At 36.0% G+C, this 15935-nt stretch overlaps 1 protein-coding gene across 1 annotated transcript in view; it reads left to right on the top strand.

Annotated features, from left to right (window-relative positions):
• Positions 1 to 15935, top strand: part of LOC109050216 (cubilin-like) — a 35075-nt gene that overhangs the window by 246 nt on the left and 18894 nt on the right. The window contains 27 exon segments of the mRNA XM_042714591.1: positions 1 to 189; positions 506 to 635; positions 1652 to 1780; positions 1897 to 1998; positions 2080 to 2183; positions 2272 to 2398; positions 2884 to 3052; positions 3238 to 3369; positions 3720 to 3815; positions 4733 to 4857; positions 4951 to 5137; positions 5220 to 5338; positions 6400 to 6634; positions 7005 to 7186; positions 7262 to 7424; positions 8267 to 8457; positions 8544 to 8700; positions 9942 to 10120; positions 10211 to 10376; positions 11265 to 11406; positions 11408 to 11488; positions 11575 to 11705; positions 11957 to 12143; positions 12218 to 12378; positions 13538 to 13719; positions 13819 to 13975; positions 15026 to 15213. The exon segment at positions 1 to 189 is cut by the window's left edge and continues 246 nt beyond it. Of these exon segments, the coding sequence (XP_042570525.1) occupies positions 71 to 189; positions 506 to 635; positions 1652 to 1780; positions 1897 to 1998; positions 2080 to 2183; positions 2272 to 2398; positions 2884 to 3052; positions 3238 to 3369; positions 3720 to 3815; positions 4733 to 4857; positions 4951 to 5137; positions 5220 to 5338; positions 6400 to 6634; positions 7005 to 7186; positions 7262 to 7424; positions 8267 to 8457; positions 8544 to 8700; positions 9942 to 10120; positions 10211 to 10376; positions 11265 to 11406; positions 11408 to 11488; positions 11575 to 11705; positions 11957 to 12143; positions 12218 to 12378; positions 13538 to 13719; positions 13819 to 13975; positions 15026 to 15213 (4041 nt within the window). The 5' untranslated portion in view covers positions 1 to 70.

Below are 15935 nucleotides of genomic sequence, written 5' to 3'. Positions count from 1 at the left end.
TTTTAGGCAGGGTAAGGTGTGAAGGTACAGTACAGTGTCTGATGAGTGTCCTGGGACAAGCTCTCTCAGCATGGCTCGGACACTGAGCTTCTCCTGGCCCTTAGTCTTTCTCCTGTTCCTCTCTGGACTGCAGTGTGACCATGGTGGTAAATCTTACAACAGGCAAAAAAGGGACATCAGCACTGACCAGTATGTATTTTAAATGAAATATTTTAAGTTTGCTTGAAAGATTGATACGTTGCCTTGTTCGAGACCACCTGGAATTTGAATTGATCAGTTCTCATACGCTTTCAAACGCTTGGTCAGGGTTTGTTTGAGTTTTCACTGCTGCAACTCTCTGTATAATTCTGTGAATATTTTGTACTTCAATGTGGAGATTTTAACATGAAACGGATGATATTATTGATCAGTACAGATTGTTTTTGTACAATAAAGGTTTTGTATTTCTACTGCAAGTTAGATATTAAACTTGTCTTTTCAAAGTTACCTGGTAATTGATTTGCAGGCCTCGTATGATATCAGAAAATGGTCACCTTACGTTCTCTGCTGGCTACAGCAAAGACATTCGCTTCACAACCTCAGGGACAGGAAGTGTGAAGGTGGGGGCCGAGGACCTTATCCAGCAGTTAAATCAGGTGAGTTCATGATCAGTTTGACTGAAACATCAGATTTCTGAGTAAAAGCTACTGATAGAGGGTTTTCTGAGTGCACACATCTGAAGCACACTCACAGAAAGCGGCTGTCACAGCATGTGAGTACTAAACTAAGTTCTCATTCACACACAAGTTTATGTTAAAATAACAGTCGGTTATGTCTGTGAAGGTTTTAGATCTTTGGGGCAGCAGCAATATAGAGTAAATAAATCAATAATTCCACTGCTCTCTTGTCATCTCTGAGGCTGCGACTCTAAATAGTGTTCTGTGCTCATGTGCAGACAAAGACAAAACAGTTAGTTTGTTTTGCTCAAACTTTAATAATGGCATTAGAGCTGGAACACCGTTGTGGCTTGCGAAATCAAAATGACGCCACCGTAGTAGGTATTAATTTACAGATTAAGGGGCGGTAATATTATAATGAGATCCATTTGCCACGTCACCAAGGGAGCGAAATTGGACTTGCTCCTTTTTTCAGAAGCTTGCAGAAAAAGGCTTACCAAAACAAAGTTACTGGGTTAATCTAATTCATGTTTCCTTTGTTGATAGATGCACCGGGGACCTGATTATAGCACTTAAAACCTGGAAAATTCAGATTTTCATGATATGTCACCTTTAAAAAAATTCCAAAATGTTTGTTTTGTTTTGCTTTTTCATTTAAATGTGTCCTTTGGTTGTGTTGCTTTTTATTTAATTTTGTTTTATTACTTTTTTATTTTTACTTGTTTTGTTTCATGGTCTTTTTGTGTGCATTTTGTTTAGTTTTTTTTTTCTTTTTTCTTTTTTTTACTTGTATTATTTTGTTTTGTTTCTTTTTGTGTGCATTTCATTTCAATCCGTAATTGTTTTAAATTTTGTTTTATTCCATTTACATAAATTTTTCTTTATTCTAGTCAGCACAGAGCAAGCATCTTTTTTTTTTTTTTTTTTTTTTTTTTTTTTGAAGCACTTTGCACCTCGGTAAATTTTTTTGTAAAATTTAATCAACTCCGTTCCAGATCAGAATTAACAAAGATGACATCAATACCATAAAGAACAGTGGCCCGTCTCCGGATATTACAAACCAGCTCAATCAGCTCAACACCAGAGTGACAACACTTGAGACAAAAGTTCAGACAATTGAACAGGTATCGCTGTAATCATCGATTTCGCTCAAGGCTTATAGCGCTCACGTGATTAAAGACCTTCATTGGTCAGCCTTTAAAATTAAATCTCACTTTTTATGACATTCTGTATTTCATAGACAGTACAGCGGAAGACGTGCAGCAGCAATCCATGTCAGAACGCAGGAACCTGCTTGAACTTGTTAGACGCCTTTCATTGCCTCTGTCCTGACAACTGGCAGGTCAGTCGCTCAAATAGACGTCTGTCCTTCTGTCCCGTTCATATATGATTTTGACTCACACTTGGTTCAATCTCTTTACAGGGTCCCACATGTGCAGGGGATGTGAATGAGTGTCAGGTGTTAGCAGGAACTCCGCTGGGCTGTCAGAATGGGGCCACATGTGTGAACACACCCGGATCTTACACGTAATCCTCCGTTATTTCTCTTCAGGGGGGTTTCTATTGTTTATGTGAGGCTTTTATGTTCATATTTTACTTTTTTTTTGTTTACCAGTTGTTCCTGTACTCCAGAATGGTACGGTCCACACTGTACATCTCGCTATGATGACTGCGCAGGTGGAAGTCAGGATCTGTGTGTTCATGGCGTGTGCATCGATTCAGACCGAGTCAATCCCAATCAGGTGATTCAAAATGATGTGTATTCATTCTCAGTGTCCCACATGATGCATGTGTTTTATAGGATGTATGCAGAAATAAACTGGAGTCATATTACTCCGGTCTTCAGTGTCACACGATCCTTCAGGAATCATTTAATTCTTTACTGAATAGAAAATTCAGAAGAACAGCATTTATTTTAGAAATCTTTTGTAACAATTTAATTTTTGTGATAATTTACTGTCACTTTTGATCAGTTTAATGCATTGTGGCTAAATAAAAATATTAATTTCTTAAATGAATAAATAAATCAATATATTTACTGACTCCAAACTTTTGAACAGTTGTGTACATGACTTTGGTACACTTTATGGTGTTTGGGCATTTTGGTCACCATTCACGTTCATTATATGCTGAAGAGCAGCCTGAACATTCTGCTTAACGTCTTCTTTTGTGTTCTATGGAACAAATAAATGCATACAGCTTTGGAACAACATGCATCTCTTTTCAGCCCAAGTATAAGTGTATCTGTGATGCTGGCTGGATGTCTCCACCCGGAGAGTCAGCATGCACGGCTGACATTGATGAGTGCAGCCTCCCGAACAAACCCTGCTCCACAAACCCCCCTGTGCAGTGCTTCAACACTCTGGGCTCGTTCTACTGCGGTGCTTGCCCTGCAGGTCAGACCACACAGCCCAGCTGAGCCATGTCAGATATGATTATTGCCAAGATATCCATATATCAATCATTTATCTTTTCTTAGATAGTTTATGTAAAAGATTAATGTGTGTATTTACATTGAAGGCATTTAATAGACTAACTGATTCTTATTAAGAACGTCTTTTTTTCTTCTTTTTTTTTTCAGGATGGCAGGGTAACGGTTACAGCTGCCAGGATATCGATGAATGTGCCACAAACAATGGAGGCTGTTCTACTTCCCCCTTGGTGCCTTGTCTCAACACCATGGGCTCCTTCCACTGCGGCCAGTGTCCTCCAGGTTTAGCTCACATCCTGATTCTCATGCAATTTAAAATAAGACCTATTGTCTTAACAAGTATGGTTCACCTGAAAACGAAAATTGAAAACTGGTGTTCAAAGTTTTTTTTTTTTTTTTTACTCTCTTTTACTTACCAAGGCTGCATTTAATAGATAAATAAATACAGTAATATTGTGAAATATATTTGCATTTAAATTTAGTGTAATTAGCGAGTCCTGCTAATATATTCAGCTTAACATGTCTCAGTTGAATGCTAGATTGCAGAGAAAGACCAGACTCACTGAAATGATCGAGCTAAAATAGCTATTAAATGTAAGTTGAGACTGCTGACCCCATGTGTGTGTCCTCAGGCTATGAGGGAGACGGGAAGACTTGCACTCAAGCTGACATCTGCTCCACCAACAACGGAGGATGTCATCCACTGGCTACCTGTACTTCTACTCCAGGTACACACACACACACACACACACAAAATCACTGCATACTTTTTCTCTGCATGACAAGTTGCATTTATGTTATAACAACTTCAATAAAAAGGTTGTTAAACTTGAATTGTTGTGATGTAAACTCCTGATAAAAAAGAAATTGTTGCTATAAGTGTCCATTTTTACAGGTTTGTTTGTTTTAGTCATAGTGTTTGTCTTGTGACCAAAATATCCTAACAATTTTTTTTTTCTTTCAATATTGGTCATATTCATTAATATCAGTCAGTTATACTATGACTAAATTCTAGAAAATAACATTTTAGTTGGCAAAAATATTGCAAAATCAAACCATTTTTTTTTAAATTAACATTTAAAATTTTGAACTAGTAAAGAATTGTAATATAATATACAAAACTAACACATGAAAATAAAAGCAAAATATATTTTTTCCTGAAAAAGTACTTTCTTTGAAAATATAAATGTTGTTTATATAAATTTCAAATTATAAAAATTACATATTATGACATTTATTATAGTTCATAATAAACAAAATCCCTAAAAATCATACTCCAAAAACATTATTCGTTCAAAAACATTAGTGTGTGGCTAATGTGTCTAATCACGGTTTATATATTTTGTCAATATGTCCATATTCATTAATTCTAGTCAGTTTTACTCAGACTAAAATGCTATAAATAAACTTTTTGATGGTGAAAATTAAACCAATTTTTTATAATTTATCTTTATTAATAAAATAAAATATAAATAAAAACTAATCTAACACACACACACACACACACACACACACACATACACACACACACACACACACACACACACATATATATATAAACACACTATATGTTAGTGTGTTGTTAATATGTGTCTAATATGATGGGTTTTTTTTATAAGTGGGTTTATTTTTATTCTTCTTCCAGGAAGTATTATCCCATCATGCACCTGTCCTCCTGGTTATGTGGGTAATGGCTACGGACCTTCAGGTTGTACTCAGATCAGTAACATTTGTGGCACTAGTAATCCTTGTGTAAATGGTCAGTGTGAGGTTAGTGTTTACTTCTTATAACTTCCCCTCTCTGTTCTGTTTCCATCAGACTACAGCAGTCAGCATATTCGTTTTTTTCTATAATTTTCCTAGAATACAGCAACTGGCTATATCTGTCGCTGCGACCCGGGCTGGGCAGGGCAGAATTGCGATCAGAATGTGAACGAGTGCTCTAGCAATCCCTGCCAGAACGGAGGCACCTGCACTGATGGCATCAACGGCTACACCTGTACCTGCTCCTCCCAGTGGACGGGCCCGCAGTGCCAAACTCCACAGCAAGGTATGTGTTCATTGGAGAAGTGATGTATGTGATAGTGTATGCTTTTCCATAAGGTGACATCATAACCTTTTATGCGCATCAGAGTGTGGAGGAGTTCTGGAAAGTCCAGCCGGCACTTTCAGCTACCCTACGAATCCTGGAACCGGCGATTATGATCACCAGGTCAGCTGTGCGTGGGTCATCAGAACCGACCCCAGCAAGGTCAGTAAAGTTATCCAATACATCAGTGACGTTTTAAAAAACTAGTCCTGCATCATATATGCTGAATGAAATCCAATACTTGTTTCTTACAAATTTTGGGGTGCTGATTAAAAAAAAAAAAGTGCCTGTTTTGCTTTGCATTTTGTTGAATTTTTCCTTTCAGCAACCATTTGTATGTCTTGTATTTTAGAAAACATGCCACAAAGACAGCTTAGTACTATTTGTTAAATTCTCAGCTGATTTTCACATGTATGAATGATTATGAATGATGGCCAATGACAGAAGAAAATATATACATGACCCAGATGTTTTCTACTTCATCTATAGGTGTTTTACTACATCCGAAGAATGATTACAGATTACAGATTTTGTGAAAAAACCTTATTTGTTCATAAACTTGTGTTTATGTAATGTTCTTTGACATTAAATGGAGTATTTGAAGATATATTTTCACTCCTTTGCAGATTATAAGTTAAATGATACATTTTGAATACCTTTTTTTTTTTGACCAATATACATAATTTCAAAAATATTCATTCTTATTTAGAGAAAACAATGTACATAATGTCAAGCTTTTATTGCTTTTTTGAACTCCACATCATCAGATTAGGTAATACAGTTTTGATGATGAATAAGTGCATACTTATTCATAATTATTATAATCACACACACTATTTTTTTAATAGAACTGTGATTTTTAGTAGGTATTTATATCTGTGTAATATTATGTTTATCTTTGAAATAATCATACTCTTACAAGATTTTTCTCCAAATAAATTAATTTTATTAATATGTGTCTAATATACTGTTGTTGTAAGTTAAATTATACATGTAGATTTTTTGTCAACTTTTGACTGATAAATATATAATTAGAAAAAATGTAATTCTTATTTGTGAAAAAACAAACAAAAAAACTGAGTGATGGAAATTATTGATTGATTTTAGGCCCTTTTTTTTTTTTTGCAAATCAACCGATATATATATATATTTTTTTTTTTTTCAAGATGCATGGCTGATTTAACAAAATTTTGTGTTTTATGCTTTCTTGTGGTTTTTCCCAGATTCTGCGGATTACCTTCCCTTTCTTTGACATCGAGAACAGCGCCTCCTGCAACTTCGATTTCCTGCAGGTCCATGATGGCGAGAGCGCCTCAGCTTACATGATCGGAAAATACTGCGGCACCGCCGCCCCAGCCGAACTCTTCAGCTCCCACAATTCTCTGTACTTCTGGTTCCGCTCTGACCATTCGGTCAGTGGTCGCGGCTTCACAGTGGCCTGGCAATCACAGGCACCAGGTAAATCAATAACACCCTAAATTTGCAGTCACATTAGCTAAATTTCTCAGGCAAAAAACATCAGTTGTTTATTGTCAATAGTGTAGCAATGTAAGAGCTCACACGGAAGTCACTTTCAAACCCAGCTGTTGGTCAATGTGGCGAATCACATGATCCAATTCCTCCTAAAAAAACTACAATTTACACCAAATAATTAATTTCCCAATTCCTGTTGAAATTACTGGATTTTGCACGTAAAACTTCACCAAACAGCAGTAAATGTGACCTGACCTTTACTGATTAGCCTTAAATGATTGCTAACTTTGTGACGTTAGCGACTATTTGAATTTGCATGAATTGTATCTTATTTCAATACTGCTTTCTTTTCCAGTGTGTGGTGGGGAGTTGACCAATACATACGGTGACATCAAGTCACCCGGGTACCCAGGTAACTATCCACCTAACCGGGACTGCTATTGGACAGTGAATGTGAACCCTGGTCTGCTCATCACATTTGCTTTTGGCACCCTCAGTCTGGAGCACCATGATAACTGTAACTTTGACTACCTGGAGGTGAAGCTTGTTGCATCTTGGTTCCACTTTAAAGTTGTTTTCTGTGCGTATGTGTTAAAATGCTTTATTTTGTAGATCAGAGACGGACTGCTCCCAGAAGATTCAGTTCTTGGAAAATACTGCAGTACAGCATCGCCAGCACCTCTACAGACGACGGGACCATCTGCCTGGATCCACTTTCACTCTGATTTCAGCATCAGCGATCGGGGATTTCACATTACATACACTACTTCACCATGTAAGTAAAACCCATGCAACACACAGAGAGAGGGGGATTGTGGGACATTTTAGGCAGGATAATAGACCTGTACACTACTGTTCAAAATTTTGGATTTGATTTGATTTTTTTTTTTGGCTGCATTTATTTGATTAAAAAATGCAGTAAAGTTGTGCAATATTGTTACACTTTAAAATAACTTTTAATATGTTTTGAAATATAATTTATTCCTGTGATGCAAAGCTGATTTTTTAGCATCATTATTCTAGTCTTCTGTGTCACATGACCCTTCAGAAATCATTCTAATATGCTGATGTGCTGCTCAAGACTCATTTCTTATTATTATCAATGTTGAAAAAAGTTATGCTCCTTAATATTTTTGTGGAAACGGTAATAGATTTTTGTTTTTCAGGATTCTTTCATGAATACATAGTTCAAAAGAATAGCATTTTTGTATCATTATAAATGCCTTTACTGTCACGTTTGCTCAATTTAATGTATCTTTGCTGCATAAAAGTATTAAGTTTGTGAACAGTTTCCTTAACACGTTTGAATTTGACAACACTATTTTCTTGTTTGCAGTCAGTGGTTATATAAATGGTGTGTTGTAATCGTAATGCATTAGCAGTGAACTGAACTGAATTATGGATCATTTTAATAGATCCATCAAGTGGAATACTGCTCATAAAACAGTTTAATGGCATTGTATAGATATTTAAAGGCACAAGTCACATAGCAAATGTTGTAAACTCCAGTGAAACATGATGCTTGGTTCAACACTGGGTTCAATTGGGCAAAGTGAGTTGTCTTACAACATTGGGATGAATTGCTTGAGTGTAATGCCATGTACTCTGTATCAACAGCTGACCCAGGCTGCGGAGGCGTCTTCACAGATACAGAAGGCATCATTATCTCTCCTAACTGGCCTAATAACTATGCTCACAATAGGCAGTGCATTTATATCATCAGAATGCCACGCAGTGAGCTAGTGGCGCTCAACTTCACCCACATGGACCTGGAGACTCATAGTGGCTGTCTTTTTGATTTTGTGGAGGTATGGTCTGTGTAATTAATGTTGATGAGAGCAAAAGTAAGTATCATTTTGATCTTAGAGTGTCACCACTTCAAAATCTCTCTTAGGTTCGAGATGGGACGGGTGAGACCGACCCACTCATTGGGAAGTACTGTGGCACCACCCTGCCAGCACCAATATTGTCCACCACTAATGGACTCTGGATCCGTTTCAAGTCTGACAGCTCTGTGTCCCGTGCTGGCTTCAGGGCCATGTATGAAATTGGTGAGACACTGAAACCTCCTTTTTAAGTAAAGTGTATGACGCAGACTGAATGGCAAAATTCACTTCTGCCATTTTTCTGAAAAGTAACAGTAAAAACAAAACCAGAAACATATTCTACGCAAACATGCAAATGCAAGCATGAATGCCTTACTGACACATTACAAGTACGCGGCCCTATTTTGATGTGGTCCCTTTGCGTTAACGTGGTTAAAACTAACCTCCAGACTCAAGGGGGCAATAAAGTGGTCTTCAAATGTTTGTGTCATGTTGTGAAATGTATGACCAATTATGGGCATTTAGAAAATAGATAAACTTTCATTTCATGTTGACTTTATACTAATAGCTAAATTCATTCTCCACAATTTTGCTATGGTAGTGTCTCCAAATATTGCTGAGATGCTAATAGTCACAATACATTGCTGAGAATGTAATGCGTTTTAGTGTTGTTTTAGAATTGTTGAGATTTTTATTCATATTCTTTCCATTTTAACTTTATTTTTGGTTAAAGTTATAGTATTTTTTTTGTAATTTTCCTTTTATACTGTATGTATGTGTATATAATTTTTATTTATTAATGTAAATTAATTTGTCGTTATTTTAATATATCAAGTTAAACTATATTAAAATAAGAAAGTTTTAAATATTTTATTTTATTTCAGTTAATGTTTATTTCTGGTAACAAAAATGCCATTTAAAGTTTTAGTTTTGGTTTCAGTTTTAGTTTTGGTTAACTATAATAACCCTGATGTGTACTTACATTGTGCTATAAATTTTGTTACGCAAACATTCTTGTGCAGAGGATGTTTTGGGCCTTAAAGCATTCTCTCAAACTAGAGATTGTTGATAATATTAATTATATTGCATGTTTATTTATTTATTTATTTTTGAATATGTGCAATTCATTTGGTGGAACAACATATGCTGCAAAGGAAACACACTTCCTAAGGGGCCATTCACACAAAATGTGTTTTGGCAGGGCAGTGGAACCTGCAGGGTCTAGAGATGAGGTTTTTTATAACTGTGGTTTTAGAATGCACTCCAAAAGACATCTGTCTAATGAGTGTTTACATTGACAAAGCAGCACAGTGGAATATAAGCCCCTAACAGTTTACCTTTACTTCCTGTGTCCTGTCCAAGATTAAACACAATTCCATGATTCCAAGTCCATGAATGTCTTGCTAATTTAGCTTTAATATAAATATTAGTATAACATGATCTCAGAGTTGAACTCTTTTTGCTAGCTTGCGGAGGAACCCTCTCCGGAACCGGACAGATTCGCACTCCCCTGCACCCCGACCCCTACCCCCACAACAAAGTGTGCGAGTGGGTCATTAACCAACCTGAGGGCTATGTGGTCACTCTCAGCTTCCTCACCTTTGACGTCGAGGGAAGCAGCACATGCGCCTTCGATTATGTTGAGGTACAACATTAGCATTGTGCTAATCCCGTTCAGCCAAAATACAGATTACACTTTACATTTCTTCTGAAACATCACTCTCTACTTGCTCAGGTGAGAGATGGTCCCAGCGCAGACTCCCCTCTGATTGGTCGATATTGTGGAATTAACATGCCTCCCATGCTGGAGTCCACCCAGAGGTCCATGTTCATCCGATTCAAAACCGATTCATCCGTCTCCAACCATGGTTTCACTGCTGAGTTTGCATCTGCAGAGCAAGGTGAACTAATCGAATGTAGCTTCTTCAAATATGTTGTATTATGCAACATAGTGAGCTGCCTACCTAGGCTAAACACATTCTCAACGTGAAAGAAAAATATCCTGTTAAAATGGCAGTAAAATAATGCATAAATATTGCATTAAACATAAACTAAATAACACAAAACACCCAAATTTACATTACTGATAATAAAAATTTAATTAGTGTATAAAATAAAATCATATGTGATGGGTAATGACTTTTAGGAATGTCCTATTATTGTTATAATATTATTAATATATGATAATTAATAGCTGGTACTTCCAAAAACCATACATTTGACAGGATTTTACAGTAAAATTACATATGTGATATTACAGTTTTTCACTGTACTGTATCTGGTAAGGTTACTTACAGTTAACCAATTAACAGGTCTTTACTGTAGCATTTTACAGTATTTTTAAACTGACTAAAAATTACAAAGTTTGTAAATTCGGTAAAAATTACAAAAAAAATTTTACAGCCTATATTATGCTGCCTTCTAAGATGCTTTAAATTAGTGAAAAAGTTAATCTGACTATTATAAATACACGTATATTTCATTCAGTAGTAATTTAAAAGTTGACTAATACGATGTTAATTAGAGTATTTAGTTGTTAGCTTAGCAACATGCTAATGTCAAACTTTATCGGAATCAACTGAGAGTTGAATTTTCTGTATTTTTGCTGTATTTATGTTTGGTGAATCAGAGTGAATAGACACTGGTAGACCAGTGATGGTGAGACATACTGGTTAAAAATCTGGCCTGGAATCCGAAAAGTTATAGGTTTGATTCCCACAATGAACAGTACATAATCTTTCTCCAATCATAAAAGCTTTTCAAAAGAAAACTTGTGTTCATTTTTACAGGCTGTGGAGAGACTCTGACAGAGCCAATGGGTTCATTCACCAGCCCAGGACATCCCACCGACTACCCTCATGGAGCCAATTGTACCTGGTACATCTCCGTTGAGCCTGGCAACCTCATCCGTCTGTCATTCACAACCTTCAACGGAGTATCACACCAACTGCGCATACGACTATGTGGAAGTCTATGATAATGGCACAGCGCTGACTGGCTCTCTTCTGGGAAGGTAAACCCACAAATTAAACGTTTAGGCCTCAATCATCACGTAATTAAAGATTTGTAAATGAATATGTTGGATTATTTTATGCTTAGGTTCTGTGGGCGCTCCGTTCCTCCATCTCTAACCAGCACTGATAGTCTGATGACCGTCCTGCTGGTCTCTGACTCCAGTCTGTCTGCGGAAGGCTTTTCTGCTAATTATGTCTCCATTAATGCGAGCACAGGTATAATTTTATTGCAGTAATTGGATATGAAAATCCAATTTGAAAAGCCATGAAAGTACAGGTCTCATAGTGAGGCTTGGGTTTAGACTGACTTTTTTGGGAGGTCATGTCATGTGAACTTTATTGTCAAAGGAAAGGAAAGAAATGTTGTGCCTCACAGGACCGGGGTGTTACATCTATACACTAAACATAAAAAAATATGAACAGATAAATCGTGTTAAATCTCATATTTCTCTGTTTTGCCCATGCAGATTGCAGTGAGGTATTAAGGTCACCCACCGGGGAGTTCAGCTCACCCAACTACCCTGACAATTACCCCAACAATCGGGACTGTGTCTATAAAATTATAGTGGAAGTCAACATGCAGATCATGCTGAATGTCACAGATTTTGAGCTGGAGGGGTTCAGTTCCTGCAGTTTTGACTATTTAGAGATCAGGTGAGGAACTTTTCCAGCATCTTGGGTCATTGATTTAGTCACGTTTTGGTTTTCAAACACTTTTTTTTTTACAGAGATGGAGGCTATGAAACATCCCCACTCATTGGTAAATATTGTGGAACAAATGGTCCCCCCATCATAGTGTCACATAGCAACAGGCTGTGGCTGAAGTTCAGATCCGACCACTCACTCACCTACAGGGGATTCAGAGCCCACTGGGATGGCACACAGACAGGTATGTGTTTCCTGTTGTGTATTTGTTTATTGAATCTGATGAAAATATGGCATAAAGTCTGGTCAAGATCTGCCACCTTAGACACTCTCTAGCAGTCATTTAAAATGACCAACTGCAGTTTTGTTTTGTGGCAGATAATTTAGAGTGCAGACTCATAATTTATGTATGATGATCATGTCTAAAACCATGTTATTTTATTATAACATATACTATTATTATAGTATTTAATATTTAGAATTACATTTTATTTTTATATTTTTGTTTTAGTTTATATAATCATTTTATTTTTTACTTTTTATTAGGTTTTTTTTATTCCTGTTTGCTTTATTTTTAGTAACTTATATTTAATATCTTATCATGTTTATAATCCAGTATTTTTAAACTTATATGATTTTAGGAAAACAATTTTCTTTTGTTTTTAAGTTCAAGTATTTAATCTAATATTTATATTCAGTTTTTATTTCAGTTACAATAACGGGGTAATTACTAGGTACTAACCCAAAACCTAAGCTTAACCCATATAGTTACCTTATACTACCCAGTACTTTCTTGGGTAAGTACACTTGCTATAAAATAAAATGTAACAGAAAATGATTTTTTTATAGTTTCATTTTAATAATTTTGTTATGTGGTTTTGCCATTTTCATATTTTAATTTATTTATTTATTTTTATTTTTTATGTTTCTTTTGGCTTGGTTTATTTTATTTTAGTAATTTCTAATATTTAAAATATAATTGTATTTATTATGTTATATTTGATAGTTTCTTTTAGCAATTTTAGTTCAAGTATTTTAATAAAGAAAATATTTTCATATTTTTATATTTTATCAGTTTTAATATATTTAGTTTTAGTTAACAATAACAACATTGTTCTTGAGTATTACACATCGATGGTCTACTATAAATTATTTGCTATTAAGTGTCTATAACAAACATCTAAATATCTTTACAATATTTAATGAAACAAACCTTGCAAACTAGCAAATATATTTATTCCTCACAAGTGCTCATATTGAGCGCTAATGTCAACCTTAATACACAATTTTGTTTCCCAGAAATCATAGTAATTTGAAGTTTTCTAGTTTTGTGTGAAATATGCATCAGATGGTCAGTGGACTATATTATGGCATCTCAGACTAACCGTGTATCTCTCTTATAGGTTGCGGTGGGACATTGACCACAAGCGTTGGAGGTTTCACCTCTCCCAACTACCCTCTGCCCTATCACGCCAACGCCGAATGCTACTGGCACATCAAAACCAGTGCAGGAAGCACAGTGGAGCTCAGCTTTGGAGACTTTCACCTGGAGAACAGCATCAGCTGCTTCTATGACTACTTGGCGGTTAGAGAGCATTGAATTAGAAGATTTACTACACAGTGAAGAGTTCTCTGTTCAAGCTATTGAGTTTGAATCTTTCGCTGATGTGTATATGTCTACCAGGTGTATGATGGCAACAGCACCAGTGCTCCTCAGATGGCTAAGCTGTGTGGAAATGAGATTCCTGCCCCCATCAGTTCCTCTCAACAGAACATGTACGTGAAGCTACGTACAGACAGCATCATCCACACAGGCGGATTTCTGGCTACCTACCAAACCAGTGAGTTACGCCAAACACCTGGGTCCACAAGCCCAGAAAACACTGAGGAAAATATTAAAGATATATTTTATTTTTAATTTACTTTTGCTGTAAACTCTTACAAAAAAAGTATTGTGGTGGTACCATGGTATAGAGATGGTATTATATGGTAATAATACAGATTTATTTATTTTTTCATATATATATATGTACTATGGAACATATGCATACTCTGAAAACAATTTTCAAAATTAAGTTTATGCCTAAAAAAATAAAATGTTCTAATGTTTTTTTTTTGTTTTTTTTTTTCATGGACAAAATAAAATGGACATATATTTTTTTTATGCCTGAAACAGAAAATGCTCAAATGTTGTTGTTGTTGTTTTTAAAGCAAAGACACTTAATTTTTTTAATACATTTTTCAGAAAAGAAAATAATGATCTTATGTCAGTTTGCAGCTCTAATAAATGTATCTTAATTTAAGGAAATGTATATATTTGTAATGGTAAAATAATGAGAGATGCAATCATTTTTGTTGTGTATTCTATGATATTTAAGTAGTATTTCAAAGAATACCATGGTATTACCATTGTGTGTTCCCCAAAACATGGGAAAAACATGGTACTTTTTTGTAAGTGAAGAATAGAACATTACTGAAGTGCTGCAGTTTTAAATCGTGAGTTTTGTATTTGGTGATTCAGTTCACTCAGAGGACACTGACTTGTTTTGGATCTCTGTTTTTAAGTCTTGTTTTAATTATGTTTGTGGAGGTAAAATGTCACCGTTTAGAGCTCAGTGCAGGACTATATATGTTCTTTTGTGCATTCCCTCAGTCTTTGCCTTTTCTTTGGTTGTCAGTGGTCACATGCCAGTGTGTTTCCCAGACTCTAAACCTTTACTGCAGGGTCAGATCCATCTCTAGCCATCATGGCAAGATGCCACCAGTTTTAATGTATTCCTTGTAAAATTTAAAATATTCTCCAAAACTTCAGCAGGTTCTTGATGTTCAATAATTCTTCCCAACTCATATTATTATTATGCTGTTAATCAGGACTGGCTTTTCTCCTGTAGTTTGCCAAGGTGTGCTGATCGCCAATCGGAGCCGGGGAAAGATTGAGAGCTTGAACTTCCCCAGTGACTATCCATCTCGTGCCAACTGCAGCTGGACCATCCAGGCCTCCATGGGCAACACTATCAACTACACTTTTATAACCTTTGAGGTGGAGAACCACATCGGATGTGCCTATGACTATGTGAAGGTCAGCACATGCGTCGTCTTAAATTATACAACCTTAAAAAAATCTTACAATGTACCCAGCATTGCTTCTAAAAGTCAACATGAAATCGAAATTGACATATTTGTTTTCTTAATCAACTTCCTGGTCTTATTTTGCATGTTATTACTCCATCACACTGGGTGGTAATGTTAACCAATAGCCGATTAGCTATTTAGGCATCATTTTGGGCTACTTTCCTGCCTGGAATCTTGAAAAGGTTAGAGAAATAACAATAGATGTGAAAAAGATGCATTGAGATGCTCTTGATGGTGAACTTGACCTTCAGCTTTCAGTTCAGGTTTATTCTGATATGGAACGCCCACTTTACATGATCCAATCAGTTCCTGATGGATGGAATCAAGTCCCGCCCATTTTCTCATTGAATATGTTGTTTTGCTCACATTGCAAAAATGAAATGGGTTGTAAATGCTGGTTCTTGTTGACTTTAAGAGATCTGTTTTTAGAGTCTGAGTTGGTTTTCAGACTTGAGGACCATTTACGTGTCTTTTCAAGCTTGTTTTATCTTGTTATTTCTCTGTGAAAGGGTCAAGTAGCCTAATTCATGCTGAACAGTTTGTCATTCAGGTACACTACAGTGATTTACTGGCAGAGTCTTTGAAAATGTACAATGGGCCTTTTAGTTCCTCTCCATTCACTCGTCACCATGACATCGTTAGGGCCTCTTGCAGAGATGTTGAGTTTTT

Source organism: Cyprinus carpio, chromosome A24, assembly GCF_018340385.1.
Source record: "Cyprinus carpio isolate SPL01 chromosome A24, ASM1834038v1, whole genome shotgun sequence".
Taxonomy (NCBI): domain Eukaryota; kingdom Metazoa; phylum Chordata; class Actinopteri; order Cypriniformes; family Cyprinidae; genus Cyprinus; species Cyprinus carpio.
Note: the sequence above shows the minus strand (reverse complement) of the source record. Positions and strands in the feature narration are given on the sequence as shown.